The sequence below is a fragment of the Oryctolagus cuniculus genome, chromosome 4 (assembly GCF_964237555.1).
Source record: "Oryctolagus cuniculus chromosome 4, mOryCun1.1, whole genome shotgun sequence".
Taxonomy (NCBI): domain Eukaryota; kingdom Metazoa; phylum Chordata; class Mammalia; order Lagomorpha; family Leporidae; genus Oryctolagus; species Oryctolagus cuniculus.
In genome coordinates this window covers 132,503,409-132,527,915 of record NC_091435.1, presented here as the reverse complement: position 1 = coordinate 132,527,915, position 24,507 = coordinate 132,503,409, and the positions used below count along the sequence as shown (strand labels likewise).

The 24,507-nt window shown below is 46.0% G+C and overlaps 1 protein-coding gene and 1 long non-coding RNA gene across 3 annotated transcripts in view; both read right to left on the bottom strand.

The window, feature by feature from the left end:
• The window catches only part of LOC103350414 (uncharacterized), a 259,649-nt gene that overhangs the window by 217,656 nt on the left and 17,486 nt on the right, over positions 1-24,507 (bottom strand). For both annotated transcript variants that reach the window (XR_011388156.1, XR_011388155.1), the window contains one exon: positions 19,649-19,735. This is a non-coding gene — a long non-coding RNA (uncharacterized lncRNA). The remainder of the gene's footprint in view (positions 1-19,648; positions 19,736-24,507) is intronic.
• Positions 637-1,817, bottom strand: LOC108177889 (non-histone chromosomal protein HMG-17; the record flags this gene model as incomplete). The annotated part of the gene is made up of 1 exon (XM_051818425.2): positions 637-1,817. A coding segment is annotated over one exon (387 nt), but the record flags the coding sequence as incomplete, so codon positions are not given.

Sequence of the window (24,507 nt, the reverse complement as noted above, 5' to 3'; positions counted from 1 at the left end):
TATTCTTCCAGCAACTTTGTAGTCTGGGGTTAAATTTAGGTCTTTGGTCCATACTGAGTTGATTTTCATATATGGTGAGAAGTATGGATCCAATTTCATTCTTTTTTTTTTTTAAGATTTATTTATTTATTTACTTGAAAGTCCAGAGTTACACAGAGAGAGAAGGTGTCGCTCCCCCTCTTCGTGGAGGAATGACACAGGACCCTGCGCTGTTTTGTCTGCTCGGCCCTCCCCGGGTTGGCTACCGTCCCTTCCACCTCCGTGGAAGGGCGGCTCCCCCTGCCACTTTCCCCACTTCCGCGGGGGAGCAGCACACCGCCGGCCGGCTCTCTCGGGGGCTGCACAGGTGTTCCTTCAGATAGATGTTCCACGTGCATGTTGTCTCTCTCCTCCTTTATAGTCCTCTTCCACCAATCCCAACTCTGCTACCCACACGCCGAGTACGCTGCTCTCCTCCAATCAGGAGCAGGTCCTACAGTTTATTGGTTGAACTGGAGGCAGCTGTGTAGAAGCTGTTTCCTCCTCTCCTAGCGCCATATTGTGGGAGAGCAGATGCATAGAATAAGTCTCAATTCCAGTAACTTAGTCTAGTCCAAGTTGCTCCCCACAAGAAGGAGAGGCCTTTTTTTTCCAAGCCAAACTGTATCCAGCTTTATTAAAGATTCTTTCCATAAACCATCATGGTATTTCAGGCAGGACATGGGCAGACAATCATGAACAGTATACAACAACTTTCAACTCCCTTCTTCAATGGACGACCAAAATCAGAAAGCCACTATAAAACCCAATGAAGTCTCCACGACGCTCTGGAAAGGGGGAGTTTAGAGTGAGGGCTGACATTTCACATTCAGCATGTTGTTTAACAACTTTTCACAAGCCGACCCTGACTTTCAGGAAATGAAATGAAATGGCAGAATGGTCAATCTGAAGATCCACAATCTAAAGAAGGAACAGCTGCTCTTTTCAGGGCCCCACCTCAGGGGTGTCACTGTGAAGTCCAGATTGCCCATCATGCTCGTACCAAATTGTCTGGGGTTAGGTCCCAACAGGTCTCTGGGCTTGAGGGCATTAAGTCTATGCTGAAGGCAGACGGGGGGAGGAAGAGGGCATAAAATCAAATTTAGTTTTTCCACACCACAGGGTGTGTGCCCTGGTGGCTGTGTCAAAGGCAGGAATCCTTCCTGGGAGCTGAGAGGAAGTCTCTCAAAACTGCAGGGGAAGCTGTTTCCCCCATCGATCGAGCTCCGGAGACCTTCTGTTAGTGACCTCTGCCCCTTCCCCCAAAACAACAATGAAGTGTTCTGTGTGCTAACAACATAGCTTAAAAAAAAAAGTAAAACAAAATTCTTCATTTTTATAAAACTTGATAAAAAACAGTATTTCAAACTGTAAGTCACCAGAAGTACACAGTTATCAAAAACGCACACACTTCACCTGGCATCTCCAGCACCTTCCGCTCTCTGTGCCTGGTCCGTTTTGGCATCTCCATTTTCTGCAGGGTTATTCCCACCCTTGCCAGCATCAGCTTTTCCCTTTTTCCCTTTGGGCACCTTCTCTCCCTTTTTTGCAGGGGCCTTTTTAGGCTTGGGTTCTGGCTTTGGAGGAGCTGGTTTAGCGGACAACCCTGCGGATCTTCTCTGTGGTTCGTCCTTCACCTTGGCCTTATCTCCTTTAGCATCCCCTTCAGCCTTTCTCTTGGCAGTGGCCACAGGACGTAGGCACTGGGCGCAGGGATGCAGTGGCACACGGGCTTTGGTCGGTCCAGGGGTCGTCCTCGCCTCTTCTTCCTTTTTTTTTTTTTTTCTTTTGCCAACATTTTATTTAAGCTACTTGAGTCTAAGTTCTTTTTTCACCATTAGTCTAAAATACCTTTTGGTTGTTGTTAAACTCAATTTTGATTCAAAATCACAGTTGATTCATACATGTGCAGAGTGAGCTATTGTCACCTGATTCCATTCTGAAAATTGCTGAAATCAATGTGGCTACTACTGGCTATCTGGAAGATTTGAAAGATGCAAGAAGAAGCGAGGGAGGGAAGGAAATCGCAAAGGAGAAGGCTGAGGGAGCAATCATACATTATTCTGAGTACTCTGTGCTCACCAGGGGCACAGACAAAAAAGATGACCAGTTAGGTGGGCAGCGCTTTGGGGAAGAGAGTGGGGCTCGGGGAAAGAGGGCAGGCCAGCAACTACTAAGGGTAAGGGGGCTGAGGCAGCCAGAGCAGGGAGAGGTCCTCCATCTGCTGATTCACTCCCCGATTGGCCACAACAGCCAGAGCTGCACCGATCTGAAGGCAGGAGCCAGGAGCTTCTTCCAGGTCTCCCATGCGAGTGCAGGGGCCCAAGGACTTGGGCCATAGCAGAGAGCCATATCAGAAGTGGAGCAGCTGGGTCTCAAACCAGTGCCCATATGTGATGCTGGCACTCCAGGCCAGGGCATCAACCTGCTGTGCCACAGCGCCAGCCCTCAAATTTTATTCTTCTACATATATACATTCAGTTTTGCCAGCATCATTTGTCGAAGAGATTATTCTTACTCCACTGTATGGTCTAAGCACTTTTGTCAAAAATCAGTTGGCTGTATATACATGGATGAATTTCTGGGCTCTCTATTCTATTCCATTGATTGATGTATCAGTTTTTAAGCCTGTCCCATGAAGTTTTAATTACTGTAGCTTTTCAGTATGCTTTGGAGTCAGGAATTGTGATGCCCCAGCTTGATTTTTCTTGTTCAGGATCACTTTGGCTATTCTGGGTCTTTTGTGATTCCATATGAATTTTAGGATATGTCTGTTTCTTGATTTTTATCTCAAGCATTTAATACTCTAAGTTATTCTCTGTGACATCTCAATAGACATTTCTTGGTTATCTTTTAATAGTATCTGATTCTACTGTTAATCTTTTGGTTGCAAGTTACAGAAAATTCTACTCTGAATGGCTTAAGAAAAAAAAAATGAAGTAATCGATTCCTGTAACTGAAAACCCTGTGAGATAGGTAGGGTTGCCAAAGAAGAGTTTCATTCTGAAATTAAAGGCTGGCACCAAATCCAACCCCTCCTTGGCTGCCATTGAGCTGAGCAGCGTCTAAGCTCTCTGTGGTGGTTTTGTTACAACAGCCACACGATTGTAGCAGAAATGGAAGGAAGCCATCATGATCACAGGACAGGAAAGCAATACATACAGGGGTACTTCCAAAAGATCACGGAAAATAGAATGAAAAATTTTGTTGTTGTTGTTGCAACAAATTCTGAACTCCAGGCATATAAGGGATCTTCAAAAAGTTCACGGATAATGTTTCTTGTGAAAAAAACTAGGCATCAATTTTAATTTTTGAACCAAAATAAACACATCTTTTAATTTCATTTTCCATGAACTTTCTGAAGTAGTCTTACACCATTAATCTCTCAAAGAGTTGTAGAGCTAGTAGGAAATTTGGGAATAATTTAGTCTATTAATTTTCACAGGATTTTTTTTTGTTGTGTTTTGTTTTGGTGGGTAACCTTTTCTTCAAACAAGATCTTGTAATGTCATCAAATACAGAAAATAGAATTAAAACTGAACTGCTGGGACCAGCACTGTAGCACAGCAGGTTAAGCCACTGCCTGCAGCACTGACATACCATATGGGCATTGGTTCAAGTCCCACCTGCTCCACTTTCAATTCAGATCCCTGTTAATGCACCTGAGAAAGCACTGGAGGATGCCCCAAGTGCTTGGGTTCCTTCACTCACGTGGGAGACCTGGAAAAAGCCCCTGGCTCCTGGCTTCAGTCTGCCCCAGCCCTGGCCACTGTAGCCATTTAGAGAGTAAACCAGCAGATGGAAACACTCTCTCTCACACTCTCTCTCTCTCTCTCTCTCTCTCTAACTCTGCCTTTCAAATAAGTAAATAAGCAAATAAATCTTTATAAAAATTTTTTTAAAAAAACCTGAGTTACTAAGGCTGAAACAGAGGTGGGGAATCCATAGCTCCTTCCTCATCCTCATTGAGGAACTTCCCAAAAGCACACTCCTGAGCCCTGTAGAGAGAGGGCCCTTACCATCATTTTGAACTTAAATCCTTGATTTACCAGCTGTGCTCCTAACAAAAAATGGAAATGGAACTGAAAGTCTCAGTCGCCTCCCATCTGTAAGCACGCACAGCCCTCGCGCCTCCAGCCAGAGTTGGTCATGGAGCCCAGCCAAGAATGGAGCGAGTTCAAAACAACATTAAGCCTCTGCATTCTTCCAAGTCACCTTCAAGTCTGAGTTTCTGACAAATCTGCAAGACAGTGTTTCTCGGGACAATCTAAGGATTTTGTGGCCACTTTTCCAAGGGGCTCATATTACTCCATGTTTCATTACTGTAATGAAATACCTGAATGGACTATGGATGAAGAAAAGAAGTCTGTTTAGTTCAGGGTTTTGGAGGCTCAGAGTCCAAGATCAAATGGCCCCAGCGGTTCTGATTCTGGTCAGGACCTGATGGCAGAGGTTGTCTCAATGGTGAGAGCTTGTGTGGGAGGAAGAGATCACATCTCAAAGTAGGAAGCCAGAGACTCTGGCATTGTGGTGTAGCGAGTAAAGCTGCCATCTGCAATGGGTGGTATCCCATATGGGTGCCAGTTTGAGTCCTGGCTGAACCACTTCCAATCCAGCTCCCTCCAACTGGCCTGGGAAAAGCAGTAGAGGATGGCCCAAGTGCTTGGGCCCCTGCCACCCTTGTGGGAGAGCCAGAGGAAACTCCTGGCTCCTGACTTTAGCCTGGCCCAGCCCCAGGCCTTGCAGCTGCCTGGGGAGTGAACCAATGGGTGGAAGATCTCTGTCTGTCTGTCTCTGTCTCTTTCTCTCTCTCTGTAACTCTTTAAAAATAAATAATAAATCTTAAAAAAAGAAAGAAAGAAAAATGAAAGAACAGTAAGCCAGAGAGCAATTCAGGGGTTGGGCTCAGGAGTTCCTGGCGAGCTTCTCTTCTGGGGCAGATGCCCCCAATGATGGAAGGGGCCCCATTAGCCCCCCTCCTAAAGGTCCCAGCACCTCTCAGCACCAAACTCCCAACTCATGAGCCTATGAGGGACACAAGCAAGGCATACCCAAACCATAAAGAGGCTGCTGGTGGCCACCACGGAGAGCCTGGGCGCTGGTGAGTCCACAGGCAGCCAAGCAGAGGTGGGTGCTGTCGCAGCCTTTCATTTCCCAATGAAACCTCGTCTGGCCTGGGTTTAGCAGACATTCTTGAACACAGCGTAGTGTGAGAAACAAAGGTTAAAGGAATCCCAGCTGGCAAGGAAGGTTTGACATCCCACCATGAAGGAAAGAGACACTTCCTTTAGTGCACCACAGAGAGTTAAAGCCAACGTTGAAAAAAAGAAATGGAAAAGATAACCGGAGTCACACAGATGCCAATGGACTCCCATGCAATTAAAAACTGCTTTAAAATAAACAAAATGAAAAAGCAACACCATAGGTGACTGCTGAGAAGTAGCCTCCAAAAGCTCACAATGTATTTGATCTGGATTTGTAGCTTAAGAGAAGGGCATGGGAAGGCTCGCACAACTCACCAAGCGTTCTTTCTCCACTGCCATCCATCTTTTCCTCCTGATTTTAACTAAAGCTTTTCTCATGCAAAAGATCAGAGCATAGAAAAAAACGCAAAAAAAAATACATTAAACAAATGTTCTAACACAAAGGTTAAAGGTCACTGGACAGTGAGTAACATTCACAGCTCCATATACACCAGGCTATTGGTAGCACCCATGGACAAATATCATAAGAGCCTGAAGGAGGGGTGAGGCCCCTCCTTGTGAAGAATGATCTGTGGCACCACTGTTGTGGTGCAGTGGGTGGAGGTGTCACCTGCCATGCCAGCATCCTGTATGAGTGCTGGTCTGAGTCCTATCTGCTTTGCTTCCAGTTCAGCTCCCTGTGAATGTGCCTGGGAAAGCAGAAGATGGCCCAAGTGCTTGTGGCCCGCCCATGTGAGAGACCCAGACGGAATCCCAGGCTCCTAGCTTCGGCCTGGCACAACCCCAGATGTTGTGGCCATTTGAGGAGTGAACCAGCTGATCAGGGGTCTTTCTCTCTGTGTCTCTCCGTGTCTCTCTAATACTCTGCCTTTCAAATAAATAACATGTGTCTCTTTCTTTAAAACAAAAGTGATCTGTGAAGGGTCTCATTAAATATGGTTCTCCCTTGTCTTGCAAGAAAATTGTCTCTTCCAATGCTATAATTTCTAAAAGAACCCATCCATAACCTTTTTCATTATGCATTGATATACTGCAACTAAAAGCAATTTTAATTAGCTGAGGGTAGAGATTCAGTTTCTCAAAATGCTCATGTCATAAAAGAAAAATTTCCCCTTGACACTGAAGGAAAAAAAATCAGAGCAAATTAATAGACTTTTTTGTCCCTTTTAAAGCTAAAATCATTTTGTGAGTTTATAACAGGAATATCTTACATCCATCAAGGTTTGACCCGTGGGCTCTAGCACATGGAGAGCGGAGCATCAGGAGGAATAATCTGGGCTGGGGAGGCATTCGCTGTTTTCACGCGTGGGTGTGAAGGCCCAAAGACATCGGTTGCATACCCTCCAAGACCAGGGACGCCCCCTCCCCATCGTTACCACCTGTTCTTGTTCCCCTGTGTTATTTTGAGTTTACTCATCCATCTTTCCACCACACTCCGGGCTCATCAGGCGTGGGCTCTTTCTTACTCCGTAGGGACCCTGAAGGGCCTGAGAGATTGCTCGGCCTTCAGCCATTCAGCACACTGTGTCAGCTTTTCAAGAGCATAGCAGCCAAGGCAAGAAAGTGACCCGCTGAGTGGTAGCAGTGACCTCTGCAAGCTCTGAACTCCGCCATTTTGGCCTTTTTGCTGGATAAGTAAGAGACCAAGCGTCAATTTAAAGAAAGGCTGGGTCCGGAGACTCAAGAGTCCACAGCCAAGCGAGGATTAGAACTGTGGATGAAGGGTCTATCAATCTTGGGTAAAGCAATTTCTCTTCAGCGATGCGTTTGGCTTTTTTCCTTTGCCAGCTAAGTCTGCAACCAGCCTTGTCGGGGAAAATGGCAGCTGAAGAAAAGGAAGAGTGGCCAGAAGAGGGCGCTCTCGCCACGGATATTGACAAGCGGTGTCTTTGGAACGTTACCCCTTCAACCTGGCCAACAGAGAGGCAGCACGGGATTCTTTCCTAAGGAGCTCACTTTGCTGGCCAAGTAAGAAGGGAAAGGAGAACACCGCGGGTGAAAAACGAGTGCAGAAGAATGCCACGGCGAGGCCCGCGCTCCCTCGGGGAGCCGAGCCGTGCGTGGTTCTCGGAGCGCTGCTCGCCACCTCCTCACCGCAGCCTTCCCAGGAACACGGCCCGGCCCGGGAACGCTCTGCACGGCCGACCCGCCCCTCCCCCTGCACTGCCTTTCCCCTCGGCTTCTTCCACTTGCTTCAACACGTCATTGCTCCCAGAGCTGCACCAGGCCAGAGCTCCGGGCTGTTTGCCAGCGGCCTCCAACATTCCGGGCCAGTGCTGTGAGCCTTAGAGGAAGGGCTCTCCCGGCGCCCCTGGGGACGGACAGGCGTTGGCGCCAGGCCTTGCCTTCGCCCGGCTCCCGGACAGTTCCAGGCTGAGGGTCTGCACTCCGGGGGAGGTGGGACTTTGGGTCTCCTCCTCCTCCGAGGGTGACAGTGCACACGATGGCAAAGGCACCAGAGATCGGGAGGGAGGTACCCCCTGTCATCCTGTCCTCAAAGCCCGGCCTTCCCCAAGGCCAGTGCTGTTTGGGGACATTGTGTACTAACCCAAAATGTACCTTTTTCTTAGCCTGTGTATGATTCTGTAATTGCTCCCGGCTAAGGCCCTCCTCACTCCACAGGCTCCTACTGTTTCCCCTGAGCTTGTCCTGGTCCCTGATCAGGCCTTCGCGCTGAACTAGAGTTCTCTTCCTGCAAAAAGACCTGACCCTTGAATTCTTCCACATCACCACCCACAGTTCTTCCTATGACTTACTCCAACCACAGAAGCTTCTGCATTGTTCTGTGGATGTGACGGTGCTGCCTCAGGGCCTTTGCACTTGCTGATTCCTGAGTCTGGAATGATCAGACTCAAGTGATTCACTCTCTCACTCTCATTCAAGCTTATGAGCAAATATCATGCCTCCCCTGACCCGCTCCACCAGCACCCACCACACTCACACTCTATCTCCTTCCTCTGCCGTATTGTTTCTCACTGCACTCATCACTGACTGATGTCACAGCTGACCAGCTATTTCTGTTGGTTCACTTCCGACACTGTATCGGCAGTATCTGGCACATCAGATAAAGAATACTTGCCTGGTTAGTCAGTGACAACACACCTTTCATCCACGCAGCTTCCTCCTGCAGCCCTTCAAGTTCTCCTCATTCTCCCCGCAATGAAACCAACTCCTCTGGCCTGGCGCTCGGAGCTCGCGGGCAGACGCTCTTCCCGCTGTGGCCTCGCTGCCTGTCGCGAGCTGCCCACCTGCACGGCGCCCTGAGCTCCATGCACACCTGGTAACACACCAGCTTGCATGCCTGAGTGCTTCTGCCCTTCATTCTATCACCACCTGTGGAAATCCGCCTCATCTCTCGGACTCCATCTGACGCGCTCCCTCCTCCCAGGGGAGACTTCTCTGCTCTCCCTCCCATCCCAGCCCCTGACAAGTCCTCTGTCCTCTGTTTGTGCATCTTTTCTCGGATGCCCTGTGTTGTGAATTATTTCTCTATTTGACTTTCTCTGCAGGAACACAAATTGTAGGAAGTGGGTATGCATTCCGTGAACTCCCAAGCACGCAGAGCAGGGATCTCAGTCACGTTGGGGGCCGCAGGGGTTAGAGCTTCCATCTGTTATTACTGGGCTGCAAGGGAACACAGGAATGGGTTCAGCCCATACCAGTGGGCAAGGTGGGACTAGGGAACAGGGAGCCACCACCCAGCCCCAGTACATCGTCCATGCTGTTTCCAAACCTTCAGAATTTAAAAGAAGCTGGAAATCTGGATGATTCTTAGGAAGAAAAAAAAAAAACTGTCATCCTAAAATGTCAGAGATGAATAAAGAGATATTTTTAACTGTGTGAGCAAAGCAAATCCTATCCACAGGCAGGATTCGGTCTGGGATTGGACAGTGGTAGGTTTTGAGCTCCTGTAGGACAACTGGACCGAGAGCCAAGTGCTTGGGCAAATGGTTCTCCCATTAGGCACCACTGTCAGAAACGCTGAGGTGAGGATGCTGAGGTGGGGGCAAAACTCCTGACTCCTGTTACCTATAACCCGCCTACCCCGCCTGTCTTCCCAGTCCCTGTGCATCTACTGAAAAGTCACCACTGTTTCCACACCCTCCTCCATTCCCATCTCCCCTGCACAGACCGGGGCAGGCCCTGGCCCAGCACCGGCTCTGGTTCTGCGGGCTGCAGGTAATGGGGGTGAGCGGAACTGGAGTCAGCTCAGAAGAAAGCCAGGAAAGAGATGAGGGGTCTGAAACACAAAGCTCAGGGCAGGCGAGAGGAGCCTGGCAACCCACTTTGCAGGAGGGAAGGTTGCAGGGTTGGCCAGCAGTGGTTTGCAAGTTTATGAAAGGCTCTTGCCTGGGACAGTAATGAGCTGTGCCCCCCACTGAGAACAGAGCAAACAGAAACAGGCTCCAAATGCAGCCTGCGGGTCTGGACGGTGCCTTCCCTAACAGAGGCATTTGTGAAGACGTTTGTATTTGGATACTCTTTCCCAGGGAAACAGTCCTTTTTGCATTCATTATCTGCCCCCTATGGAAAGGTGGTTCATGATGAGTGAGCCACATGCTAGAAGAAATACTTTCATGTACAGAAGAGGGCTGATGGCAGTAACTGTCTTTATTTACCTGGAGATCACTTCAGCCAGGAAGCACACAGGTACCAGGTTCAAGGACAGATAGCTATAAACAGCCATGTTCCCCCAGGTCACATGCCAAGAATGCTAAGTTTCCTGCAGACCATGAGGAGGGCAGACAGCATAGATAAATGGACAGACAGACAGCCTCTTCCTCCAGATGTGCAGAGTCACAGCAGTGAGCCACCCTCCCGGGACAGTGGGCTTGTCCCCATGGCCACCCTAAGGTCGCATTTTCTTAATCCTCTAAGTTGAAGGAAGAGCAAGGATGAGCTTTTGTCTCTAGAACTCCATCCAGCCTGGAGCTATGGTCAACTGGCCTCCAAGGAAGCCCCGGGAAATAGTCTCAGACATTTCCCGCACGGCCCATTTCCTGCCTCAGTCCCCGGAACCTGCTGCTCCTGGGATCCACCACCACCATCAGTTCCATTTGCCAGGAACACTCTCCCCCCACCATGAAGGCTAACCAGACCCAGAGGGTAGCCCAGAATATCCTGTTTCCTCATTGCTCCTCTCCCTTAGGATTTTCAAAGCGATACTGTTTTCTCTTCTCTCTCTCTCTCTCTTTGGATTTTTTTATATTTATAGATAGGTAAGTAGGTAGACACATGTGAGCTAGGATTTTTTTTTGCTATTTATTTATTTAAAAGGCAGAGTTACAGAGAGAGAAACAAAGAGACAGATCTTCCACTTGCTGACTCAGTTCCCAAGTGGCTACAATAGCCAGTCAGGATGAGGCCAAACCAGGAGCCTAGAATTCCCTCTTCCAGTCTCCCACAAGTGTGGCAGGGGCTCAGGTACTCAGACCATCTTCCAGGGTTTTCTCTGATGCATTAGCAGGTAGCTGAATCGGAAGTGGAACAGCTGAGATCCCAATCCGTGCTCCTATGGGATGCCCGTGTCACAGACGGCAGCTTAACCTGCTGCACCCCAACACCAGCCCCCTTTTCCTCTTTGTAAGAAGGCCCACTTTCAGGTAGCTCAGGGGGATGAATCTTGAGGGTGTGCACCGAACAAGTGGCCTCAGAGAAACACAGGCCCCAGGTCGCCCTCTGGGTGCAGGTACAAGCGGCCCTATCAGACGGTGTACGCAGTGGTGCGCTCAGTCTCCTGTCTCCTGCCCTTTCCACCACTTCTCAAGGTTATTTCTGAGCCTGGTGCTGTCTCATTGTGTTTGCTTCCTGTTGGACTTCCAAGGGCTTTGGTTTCTATTTTAGCACTTTTAGTTCTTAATTAATCAGAACAAAATGCCAGCATTAAATCAAGAGAAGTGCTTGGTTTTGCTTTATTTCACAGGATGGGACTACATCTAAAGGAGAGTAATTAATTGTAGATGATAAGTTATTACTGGACATCTGGAATCAGGAAGAAGTAGCCCAGGGATTAGAAAAGCTGACACACATGAAGGCGGCTTGAGACCCTGAGTCTGGAAACAGCTAACGGGGCGGTTGGTCTTCTTGCTGTTGCTTTAGTGCTGTGATGCACTGGACTGGCTCAAATAGCATAATGAAGGGATAGGAGAGTAGAGTTAAATTATTTATTTGATATTCTGTCACATAAATGTTGGAGTCAGTTGGAGTTCAAATCCTAGATCTGCTATTTGCTGTGAGAACCCAGCCAGGAAATGATAACCTTTAAAGTAAGAACACCAACCTCCAAGGTTTTTGTAAAAATGAATTCTGTAAGGCATAGCCTACACATAGCAGCTTGTAGCACATAACAAGCTTTTGAAAAGTGCTAACTACAGGGGCTGGCGTTGTGGCACAGGAGATCAAGCAGCAACCTGGGCACCCACATCCTACATCAGAGTGCTGGTTCAAGTCCCAGTTACTCCACTTCCAATCCAGTTTCCTGCTAAAGTGCCTGGGAAGGCAGCAGAGGATGGCCCAAGTGGGAGACCAGGATGGAGTTCCTGGCTCCTGACTTCAGCTGAGCCTAGACCTGGCTGTTATAGCCATTCAGGGAGTGAACCAACAAATGGAAAATCAATCCATATCTCTCTCTCTCTCTCTCTCTCTCTCTGTCTCCTTTTCTGCCTTCTGCTCTTTCAGATAAATAAATCTTTTTTTAAAAAGTGGTAACTATTATTACCATTAAAGCAGCAATAACGACGTCAACAACATGTTCACCCTCAGTAGACTTCTCAAACACACCTCGCGAGATTCTAATCAAGCTTAGCTTGAGAGCCGACATCACATCAGCACCCTGAAATAGCAGGGCAAAGCTAGCCCAGCAATTGGCTCAGGTGTGACAATTCCAGGGTCTTTCACTGAAGTACAGGAGAATATACACTGTGTCCTGAACAACCTCTTTTTTATATCACCCTCTGCTATGGTTTGAAGCAAGACCCCACTCCCACATCCCGGCAAAACTCAGGAGTTTAGTTCTCAAAGCAAATAGGGTACCAACAGGGTGGAAGCTTAATTCAGTTATTTAGGGGTGGAGCCTTTGGATTAGGTCCTTGGGGTACAGCCTTGTGGTTCAATCATGGTGGTACCATAAGAGACCACACAGACATCCATGTTCCCTGTCTGTTGCCATGTGATAACCTGTGCCCCCTTGGCACTCTGCCAACAAGACCAGCATATCTAGAGGTGGGACCCAATCTTGACCTGTGAACCTCCAGAACTGTGAGCCAAGGTAAACCTCTGCCCTTTATAAAGTTAGGCTGCCTCGGGTGTTTCCTGGTGGGGAATAAGGGCTGCCTAATGCACCTGCCTAGCACCTGGTCCCCTGATTCCTCCTCCTTCCAGCAGATCTCTCCACGGGTATCTCTGCCCTGCTCCAAAGTTACTCCTCCTCTTGCCCTCTCCTCTGTAATCAAAACTTTCTCCTTCAGGATTGTGATTTTTTTTTAAGGTGGTAGGAAAAAAATGTTACCTGCTTCTTCATTAGCCAACTGAGAAAATACATGGACTGTTCTGAACCATAGTAAACTGTTTAGATAGGCATACCGCTAAAATCCTTGGATTCCACAGAAATTCACAATACTGTGTGGACCCCAGGTTTATGCAAATTGCATGTAACAGAGTTTTTTAAACTGCCCCCCACCAATAATCTACACCCACTAATCTCTCTTCAGTAGACTATGTGCCATTTAAAGATATCTGGGGAGGGGCCGGCGCTGTGGCAAAGTAGACTAAGCCTCCACCGTAGCACCAGCATCCCATATGGGCACCAGTTTGTGTCCCAGCTGCTCCTTTTCTGATCCTGCCATAAGCTATGGCTTGGGAAAGCAGTGGAGGATGGCCCAAGTACTTGGGCCCCTGCGCCCACTTGGGTGACCTGGAAGAAGCTCCTGGTTCCTGGCTTCAGATGGGCTCAGCCCCAGCCATTGAGGCCATTTGGGGAGTGAACCAGTAGGTGGAAGACCTTTCTCTCTGTCTCTCCCTTTTTCTGTAATTCTGCCACTCAAATAAATAAATTAAATCTTTAAAAAAAAAAAAAAGATATCTGGGGAAAACAGGTAACACAAAGGCCAGAACAATACTAAGCTCCTCGCCATCTCATTTCTGGATGGTAGCTGATCCCCAGCCCACACAAAAATGTGACTGGAGGATTAAAATTAGGGGAGCACCTGTTGAGGATGTTGTTCAACAGGCCAGGGGAACATGGGAAGCTATGGCCTAGGGTTACTGAAAGCACGACAAGCTTTCTAAGCAGACTCTGACAATAGCCTGGGCACCCCAAGGCTTCTGGGAACATTTGCAGGACTCGGGCTGGGGAAATCTGACCTGAAGATGGCCCTTGCCAATAAGGCAGCTTTGGAATTTGGTGGCTGATTTGCCAAGAAAAGGACCATCCATGGGACCGATGGCTCCATAAGAATCCAGTAATGGAGTTATGTGCCTACGTCACACAGCAGACAATTATATTCTCTATAGGTCACGTCAGGCAGCAGTCAAGTGCTTTATGATGTATTCATTCATTTCAATACAGTCAGCAGTGATGTTACACAGTGGTTTGGATCAAGAAAAGGCTCAACAGCATTTGAAAAGAAAAAATGTGTTTTCTTAAGGAGATTATTTTGCAAAACCAAATGAATGCATATGAGTTCCTTCATTAAACTGTAAACTAGTTTGGCAGGTGATTCTAATATGCTCCTAGCACAAGGGGGAATTAGAGCAATTGAAACAGTGGAAAGCAATGAGCTACAGGTGTGCCTTGCTTGGGTGTTTGGTCTCATTTGGATTATGGCAGGCTATGTCAAATATGTTTCACGAAGTTTGTAGTAAATCATTCCAATAATTATAATTGGAGTTTCTAAAAAGCACTGAATAGTTATATAATGGCTTAAGAGAGAAAATCGGGACTTTCGGGTCATCCATTCACAGTCAATGGCTTCCCAATACACCCTCCCATTCCAAAGCTGCTCTCCCCTCCTTCCAAAAGAAAAGATGAACCAACCACAGAGGAAAAGAAATGGACTCTTACAGTATGGCAAGAACCCAGAAATAAGCACCAGTGGAGCCCACAGGGGCTGTTCTGATGCTTACGAAGAAGGTTGACCTACACGAACCCCAAAGCTGCCTCCTAACCTTGAGCTCCTGTCAGCCAGTATCTAAAAGTCAATTCTTGGAGGTGGCATTGTGGTGTAGCAGGGCAAGCTACTGCTGCAATGCCAGCATCCCATATGAGTGACAGTTCATGTCCTGCTGACTCCTCTTCCAATCCAGCTCCCTGCTAATAGTCTGGAAAAGCAGCGGAATATGGCCCAACTACCTGGGCCCTGCCACCCACATGGGAGAGCTGGAAGAATTTCCAGGCTTCTGACTTCAGCCTGGCCCAGCGCTGGTCATTGTGACTATCTGAGGAGTAAATCAGCAGATGGAAAATCAATCTCTCTCTCTCTCTCTCTCTCTCTCTCTCTCCCCCTCTCTCTCTTACTCTGCCTTTCAAATAAATACATAAAACCTTTTTTAAAGTTATTTCTTCTAGGATGATCCATTTTCAAAGATAACTCATCATCTTCCATCTCCTCCTCTTCCTAAATTAGCCTGTTTTTTGAACTTGCTGTTTTATTCATTTAATTCATATATTTATTGGGAACTTAAAAGTGCCATGCACTATAATAGGTGCTGAGAATACAGCCATTAAAAAGAGAGGCAAAGTCATGCATAGACACCATTACATTTTACTAAAAAAGATAGAAAATAACAAAACAGATGATTATATAATACACTGTCAGCTGAGGAAGCATTATATGAAGAAGAATCAAGCAGGTTAAAGGAAAGTGGAGCCGGAGTATCCCAAGGTGTCTGCTCTGACGAGGGCACATCTGAGCAATTTCTACAGCTTAGGCTCTCTACCCTAAAAATTTGCAAGAACATTGGGAAGAGTCATATTTTAATATTTAGTGCATTATTTGAGCACTCCAATGTTTAAAAAGGTGACATTGGTTTGGATCAACACAGCTCCAACCATTGTGGCCAACTGGGGAGTGAACCATCAGATGGAAGACCTCTCTCTGCCTCTTCTCTGTGTAACCCTGACTTTCAAATAAATAAATAAATCTTTAAAAAAAAAAGGTGACATAAATTAATGGAGAGGGCCAGGTGGACTGCAAGTGAAGGCACAAGTCAGGGGGAGAGTGTTCTGAGCAGACTGGCAAGTGCAGAGAATTCGAGTGGCAAGACTTACCTTGCCCAAGGAACAGCAAGCAGACCTGCAAGGCTGGAGAAAAGTGAGCACGTGCAATGAAAGGCAGGGCACAGCTCTCAGTTCCTGTTCTCCTGCAGGCTGGAAGCTGCAGGTAAACTACAGTGCCGTCCACTCCTCCCCTCTTTCCTCATCCAACCACATTCAACTATCTTTCCTAAAGGGCGATTCTCTAAAATCATCCCTTCCCTGCTTTTCTTTCCTCTCCCACCTTAAATTAGGCTCCATTCACTATCTGCCTGCATTATTCAAGAGCCTCTAGGGGCCTGTGTTATGCCATAGCGGGTTAAGCCACTGCCTACAATGCTGGCATCCCTTATGAGCACAGGTTCACATCCACTTCCGATCCAGCTCCCTGCTAATGCGCCTAGGAAAGCAGTGAAAGACGACCCAAGTACCTGGGCCCCTGCACCCATGTGGGAGACCCAGATGAAGCTCCTGGCTTTGGCCTGACCCAGCCCTGGTCACTGTGGTCATTTGGGGAATGAACCAGAGGATGGAAGATTTCTCTGTCTCTCCCTCTGTCTCTGTAACTCTGCCTTTCAAACAAATAAATAAATTGTTTAAAGAAAGAACCTCCCAATTAGCCTTCCTCCATATTGTATCTCCCATTGCTCTAATCAGTTAAGCTTCCAGATTAATCTTCCTAGAACATTGCTTTCATCACATCCTTCCCACCATTGCATTGAAATATTTCAGCATTAGCTATAGAATAAAGAGATGTTCTTTAGTCTTCCCCTGCCTCAGTCTGACCCAAACGTCTTTGCCCTGTAACTCCATTTTCACCTTAAAACTCACATGCCTATAGTCTGCCTAATCCCTCTCAACCCTTGCAGCCCAGTTTAGGACCATATTCACCTATTCTGAACAGCCCAGCCCAAAACAGACTACCTCCTTTCTTGAACAACTGGAGCACTAAGTCATGCATACAGATAGATCTCCCACTGATTGCTTAATACACAGCACTGAATAAGGCCCACTGCATCCGCTGTAGTCCTGCCTCACCAGTTAAATCTGCTGAGAGCAGGAGCCAGGTCTTACTCATCCTGTGCATCATTCGAGTGTCACATATGTTCATGCCATAATATACATGATAGGGAGACGGTAAATATTTTCAACAAGAGACTTCCAGGTTGCCAGGCATCGAACTGGCTAAGAAAGCAATGAAATAAAAGGATCAATGTATCTGCAGCAAAGAGGACTGTCCAGTGCGAAGTCCTCTTCCTCATAATAGGAAAGATGGCTAGGTCAGCAGCATGCTCACAAAAATCTTTATTTTGCTCATCCCCTATTTCAGCAAATAGCTAAGAAACCAGCTCTGAGCACTTATGCTAAGCCCTGAGCATGTGTACTTGCAAACTCTCCAGGAAAACACCATCAACATGGGAGAATCAAATGTGCGAAACCCAGAGATGTGTTTCTTCAGTCTCCTAAACCACTGGCCAAATGTTGGGCAATAGCAACATTTTGCCCACACAGAAAGCTTCCCAGAGTGCCAATAAAAACTTAGGCAAAGCTTATAAAGCCTGCATTGTCATAGAGAAAATATACAGTCTCATTCTCAAATCGAAGTTTCCAAACAAGAGGCTAAAGTAAAAAAAAAAAAAAAAAAATTAGCACTGGATGCCTGATGGCCTTGCAGAGTTGCCCAACAGAACTGAACTGTCTGGGCAGTGTTTTATGTGGATTTTTTGAAGTTAGCACCTGCCAGATTCTTTGAAGTCCTATCTTTCAAAATAATAATCATAATAAAGTTAAAAATAACAGATGCAGGAATTCTGCATTCAATTCCTATTTCACCTACCTCCAGCAGGAAGAAGCCCTTGAAGGGAAGGGGGTGGGTAGAGCTGGGCAGTGAATCACCCCCTTCCAGTTGGCACCCCTGTGTTTCTGTCCCCCAACCCTTACCCTTGGAAGTCCAGGCTGCCCTGTCTGCTATTCTGGTGAGGGCTCAGGACAAGCCTTGCCCCTGGCAAAAGTAGGGACAGGCTTTACTGGACATGAGGAGCACCTGCTCTGCTCTCCTCCAGGTCCTCTCCCTGGCCGAAGCCTAGAATTCCACTAGTAGAGTGTAATCTCTGCATGTGCCTTCCTTCTCTGTGAACCTGTAAGAATTTAGAGGAAGGATAATAGCATTTACTGTCATTTGTATCATAGTGCAAAGGTCAAAACTCCAGTGTTTCCAGCGCCAGATTAGGAGGGAAATGGAGCCCAAACCAGCTCTAACCCAATTGAGCCATGCAACATGGACCTGATGCTACTAAGCCTTTTGACTACTGAATCCAGAAATCCAGAAAACATGTTTGCAACCTTGATAAGTACAGTGCAGAAGGAAGAGCTGAAACCCCCTGGTGGTAAAGTGTCCTTTACCACCAGGGAGGACACTCAGGGAGAAGGAACACTTCGCGGGGGGAGGACACTTCAGGGAGAAGCCAGTGGTCGGAGAGTGAGTTGAGAAGCTTTGTCAAAGATGAGCTCTGATGCAGCCTGCCCCAACTTTAAATCTCATATCAACCAAGAGCAAATGCATTTTTCAAGACATACATTTACCCAGCTTTAATAGTTCCCTTTCCAAAAACTAATCAGCAAAATCTCTTGTGCATTTGCGAAATAATACAAAATTACTAATTCCTCCCAATAGCATTGTTAGCCCGTTTTATAGCCAAGGTGCTAGAGAAAGAGACATAGTACAGAATTTTATATCCAGTTCTGTTTATTGTGGCATCCAGTGAGCCATGCTGCATTCCTAATGTTCAGATAGATGTCCGAATCTTACTTTGGGCCAAAACAAACCGATTGATTGCATCTGAAATAGCTGTTCTGTTAAAAAATTGGAGTAATTTATAAACATAATGGTTATTTCCTTATAGAAAAAGAACGAAACCCATCCCTAACCTATGCTCACATATGATGTTCAGCTCTGTAGGCCCAAATGCAATTCCTGACCATCAGCCATGTCAGCACTGAGTGCTTAATTCAGGCTAATATATTGGCTCTTTTTAACTGGACTATTAAGTCCATTATCATTTAATGAAACAATTTTAACTTTATCCCCAAAAACACTCCTTATGCCTTCCCCTCTACTCCCTAAAGGCACAACAATGTAAATTTAAAAGAAAAATAACTACGAAGCTTTGCTAAGTGCAAATGATAGCCACAGACCAGGTTAAGTCTTGAATTTCTGTTTCAATACAGGCCACATTTGATTTTTTACTACAAAGATAAACCCAAGCTGGCAATTACCCTTTACTAACCCTACCAAATAATCTCAGCATGAAAACACTGGTATTCTCCTTACAACAACATAACATATATGGAAATAACGAACATAATTTCAGAGTCTTAATAATCCATTTCACAATTAGGGTGTGAAACGTTATCTTTAAAAATACCATGGTAGTTCTTTTTCCTTTTCAGCAGTCTCAAAGTGAAATTATAAAAACCAAAGTCCTTTACAGAGTTTCAGCTGCCCCTGTGTCACAGATATGCATATGGAACACAAATGGGCCCAAATGCTCTTCAGGTGTACTTTTCTCTGCTACCTTCAGTACACACACACACTAGTTTAAGCCTTCACTTGTTCTGAACATAAAGTCTGAATCTTTTATAAATATGTTTTACCCAATGCCTATTTTGATACGTCTAAGGTAGAGAGAAGTGAAATTGGCCTCTTTATTAAGCTTTGCAAAAATAAGTTAACATATTCTTATTAATGTTTCTTAGTATAACGCCACTTTCTGAACAATTCTTAGGTCTAACCATCCTGTATACACCTCTCCCAAAAACAACGCCTTTGAAAACAGTGCCCCTCAACAACAACAACAACAACAAAGGTACAAACATCTGTAACTTACAATCATGGTTTTGGCAAACTTAGTTAATAATCTAATGATTAAAAAAAGAAGTCCCAGTTTTTTAACACCTGTCTTAAAAGACCTCAAATGGCAGCTTTAGGGATTTGAATACCTTTGAGAAGCTTGCACATCTAAAGGAGTCAGCGGGACTGATGTGGTTGAGGCACTAAGCGTTTGACGTGGCGGTTGTAGGGGCTGCAAAGGCACCACAGTAGGAAGCAGCTTTCCACGGACTTCAAAGCACCCGGCAGTTAATTATCCAGCTTTCAGGAGCAGCATGGACTCACCGTGACAGCTGTTAGGCGAGGACACATGGGCACCTCCACCACTGAACATCAGCCTTCACGTTGTGTCATTGTTCGGCTTGGATCAACCTGGAAAGAAATGCTTACGGTCTCAGCTTGGTTCAATTCAAATGAGCCTAAGAGTTTTCCCAGATGGTTTCTCTGCACAGGCTTCTTTCTCACCCTGGAGCTTGCACTTCGCCATCCCCTGCTAGAGCTGCAGGGCGTGCTGCTTGCATATGCTCCTGCTCCATTTTTTTAATGCCACACAGGGGGCGCATCCACATAGCAGCTCCTCCCTGTCATTACTGAACCCAACCTGGAGGCTTGTGACTTTGGTGAGCAAAGAAAAGCCTCTTCTTTAGGAGCTCTTCCAATCTCTCACCCTCCCTCATGCCCTCCCTTTTCCCATCCCTCCATTCTTTCAACTGACAGCAAAGATTGACTGTGCCTTGTGCTTAACAGGTGGGATGTCTTCGGGTGTTCTCCATGGCTGATCAAATATAGTGGGCCCAACAATTACTTGACTAACATGAATCCGGGCGGGGCCCTGCTTGCGCACCGTCTCCCAGAGCATCAGCTACTATCTACAAATCTCGGCAGGAGTAGCGGTGTTCACTCCTGGGCTCCTGACACCACCTCCAAATCAGACTGTGGTCAGAACTGTGCACTTGGCTGGCACCTTTGTCGCACCAGAACTCATCTTTCCAGGGCATGTGTCCTCAAGGAAAGAAGACACACATAAAAAGCAAAGTATACATTCCTTTGATGGGACTTGCTGAAGACAGGAAAGAATAGTCTTTGAAAGGGGCAAAGAAGCGAGGGCTAGGACTGCAGGGATCAGAAAGCTCATTAGGAAAGAGCTAAAAGAAGAAAAACTTCAAAAGGAAAAGAAAAAAAATTGACATAATAAACATTTTCCTATGAAATAATCATAATAATTGATATGCTCTCACCTAACATCATCCCTTTTAGAAAATTTCTACTTTTAGTACTCTAAGTTTGTGAAGTCTTGCTGCTTAAATTGGAAAAAAAAAACACTTAAACAAAAATCCCCAGCAATCTCTGACCTCTTATTGCCCTGTATTTCTAAGCCCATTCACTTTAATCAGCCACATACTGTTCCTTGACATGTCCAGAGGCCCAGATGAGGCCTTGCTGATTTTGAGCAGTTGGTAACTATGTGCAATATATGCAGAACCAGATTCTGGGGACTTCAAGAATCCAGAGCTCTCCTTGTCCCTCCACCTCTGGGACACAAATATCAAATGCTTTCATCTTTCTGGCGTGCAAAATGTTTTCAAGCTGCTTACAAGATGGGTAATGTGAGTGACTGGACAAAAATACCACACATTTTTTAATTGTCTTTAAACATGTTTCTCTGTAGTTTTCAGTTCATCTTATATTAGCTGCTGAGCAGAAATTGGCTTTGTTTCTTGCAGTCAAATTACAAAACAGGCATAAATCTCTAATATTCTCGGTTCCCTGTAGTGACTTTGCTTTGCTCTGGGAGGGTCTGAATATCTCAAAAAAGCATCACTACATAAATTCCCAACATGCCAGGCTGCTGGCCAAAATACTCAAAGGTGATAGGCCACAGCTGCTTCTTTCTTCTTGGGAAAAAGGTGTGGGTCACTGGATACTCAACAAATGTGTGATTCCTAAGTGTTGAGTCTCTGCTTTCTAAGGAGCGCTAAGTCGACTATAGCAAATCAGGCTTTTTTTTTTTTTTTTTAAGAAAAAAAGATTTAATTATTTATTCAAAAGGCAGTTGCAGAGAGGCAGAGGCAGAGAGAGGTCTTCCATCCATTGGATCACTCCCCAAATGGTCACAACCACAGGAGCTGGGCCAATCCAAAGCCAGGACCCAGGAGCTTCCTCTGGGTCTCCCACGTGGGTGCAGGGGCCCAAGCACTTGAGCCTTCTTCTACTGCTTTCCAAGGCCATAATAGAGAGCTGGATCAGAAGTGGAGCAGCAGGGTCTCAAACCGGTGCCCATATGGGATGCTGGCACTGTGGTGTAGCAGGTAAAGCCGTTACCTGCTACACCACAGCTCCGGCAGTTTGCATAGTTGACCAGACCTAGATTTTCTGGGCTAACTAAAGCAGTATTCAACCAATGTATCATAAAATCTCAGAATGGTAACTTACTTCAAAAATCATAGGGACCAAGGCTAATGTAGTGCAGTGGGCTAAGCCACTGCTGGTGACACCAGCATCCCATATCAGAGTGCCAATTCAAGTACTGGCTGTTCTGTTTCCCATCCAGCTAAGGCACCTGGGAAGGCAGCAGAGAATGGCCTAAGTACTTGGGTCCCTGCCACACATGTGGGAGACCCAGATGGAGTTCCTGACTCCTTAGCCTTCAGCCTGGCCCAGCCTAGGATATTGTGGCCATTTGGGGAGTGAACCAGCAAATAGAAGAACTCCTTCTGTATTTCTCCACATGTCCCTCTCTCTATCATCACTCTGCCTTTCAAATAAATAAAAGAAATCTTTAAAAACCAAGTGAAAAAACTATTTTGTCCAAAGATATGATCCATAAATGACCCCCATAATATCCCTAGCATATAATTATATGCATGAACATCTCTGGAGAGAAGATTCTACTCTGTGTTAAAATACTCTACATAAATGATAGTAATAATTAATATAAGATAAATAATATGTAAATAGCTACTATACCTTACTAACAAAAGAATAGTCTAATCGAAAAAATATAGATTATGAAAAGAAACATGGATCCCAAACAAATTTATGATGCAAAACAGTAAAACTCCTAGTAGAAAACATAGGAGAAAATCTTGATGGCTTTGGGCTTGACAATGATTTTTTAGATGCAACACAAAAGGCCATAACCCATGAAAGGAAGAATTGATAAACTGGACTTCATAAAATTTAAAAATTTCTGCCCTGCAAAAGATATTGTCAAAATAATTAAAACACAAACCACAGACTAGGAAATATTTGTAAAAAACATATCCAGACGCTGGCACTGAAGCATAGCAGGTTAAGCCACCACTTGTGGAGTTGGCATCCCATATGGGCACCAGTTTAAGTCCCAGCTGCTCCACTTCTTCCCTTTTTTTAAAGATTTATTTATTTATTAAAAGGCAGAGTTATGGAGAGACAGAGAGAGAGACAGAGAGAGAGATTTTCCATCCACTGATTCACTCCCCAAATGACTGCAATGGCCAGGGCTGGGCCAATCCAGTGCCAAGAGCCAGGAGCTTCTTCCAGGTCTCCCATGTGGGTGCAGGGGCTCAAGGACATAGGCTATCTTCCGTTGCCTTCCCAGGTGCATTAGCAGAGAGCTGGATCAGAAGTGGAGCAGCCTGGACTTGAACTGGTGCCAAAGGGATGCTAACACTTCAGGTGGCGGCTTTACCTGCTATGCCACAGCTCCAGCCCCTCAGCTGCTCTATTTCTAATCCAGCTCCCTGCTAATGCACCTGGGAAAGCAGTGGAAGATGGCCCAAGTGGTTGGGCCCCTGCACCCATATGGGAGATTTGGAAGAATCTCCTGGCCCCTGGTTCCTGGCTTCTGGCTTCAGATTAGCTCAACTCTGGCTATTGTGGCCATCTGGGGAGTAAACCAGTGGATGAAAGATCTCACTCTCTCTCTCTCTCAAATAAATTTTTAATAAAAATAAATTTTTAATAAAATTATTTCTTTCAAATAAATAAATCTCACAAAAAAAGGAAAACAAATCCATAAACTGTACTTTGGAAATTATATTTACTAAATAAAAGCTTAAAAAAAAAGGAAAACGAAAGACATCTAATAAAGGACTATCTCCAAAATATACAAAGAATTCTAAAAATTCAACAAAAACCAAATAACTGTGGGGAGCAACTCGGACTAGACTAAGTTACTGGAATTAAGACTTATTCTATGCATCTGCTCTCCCACAATATGGCGCTAGGAGAGGAGAAAACAGCTTCTACGCAGCTGCCTCTTGCCAACTTGAGTGATGACCTCCAGGAGCTGATCCTGCTCCTGATTGGAGGAGAGCAGCATACTCGGCGTGTGGGCAGCCGAGTTGGGATTGGTGGAAGAGGACTATAAAGGAGGAGAGAGACAACATGCACCAGGAACATCTATCTGAAGGAACACCTGTGCAGCCCCCGAGAGAGCCGGCGGGCGGTGTGCCGCTCCCCCGCGGAAGTGGGGAATGTGGCAGGGGGAACCGCCCTTCCACGGAGGTGGAAGGGTCAGTAGCCAACCCGGGAAGAACCAGCAGCAAACCCGGGGAGGGCTGAGCAGACGAAAGAACAGCGCAGGGTCCTGTGTCGTTCCTCCACGAAGAGGGGGAGCGACAAATAACCCAATTTATTTGTTTAAAGATTTATTTATTTATTTATTTATTTGAAAGGCAGAGTTACACAGTGAAAGGCAGAAACACACACACACACACACACACACAGATATCTTCTATCTACTGGTTCACTCCCCAAATGGCCACAATGGCCAGAGCAAGGTCAGATGGAAGCCAGGAGCCAGGAGCTTCATCGGGTCTCCCACATGAGTGCAGGACTCAAGGAGTTCTGATTTCCCAGGTGCATTAGCAGGGAGCTGGACTGGAAATGGAACAACTGGGACATGAACCAGCAGCCATATGGGATGCTAGCATTACAGGCTGCAGCTTAACCCACTATACCACAAATGCGGCCCCCAAGCAACCCAATTTAAGTATTGGGCCAAAGATCTTAATACATACTTCACCAAAGAAGATATAGACATGGAAACTGATCACAAGAAAAAAAATCCACATAATGTGTCATCATGGAAATGCAAATTTAAAGAATGAGTAAAATCCAGAACATTGACACCAAATGCTGGTGAGGCTGTAGACTAATCA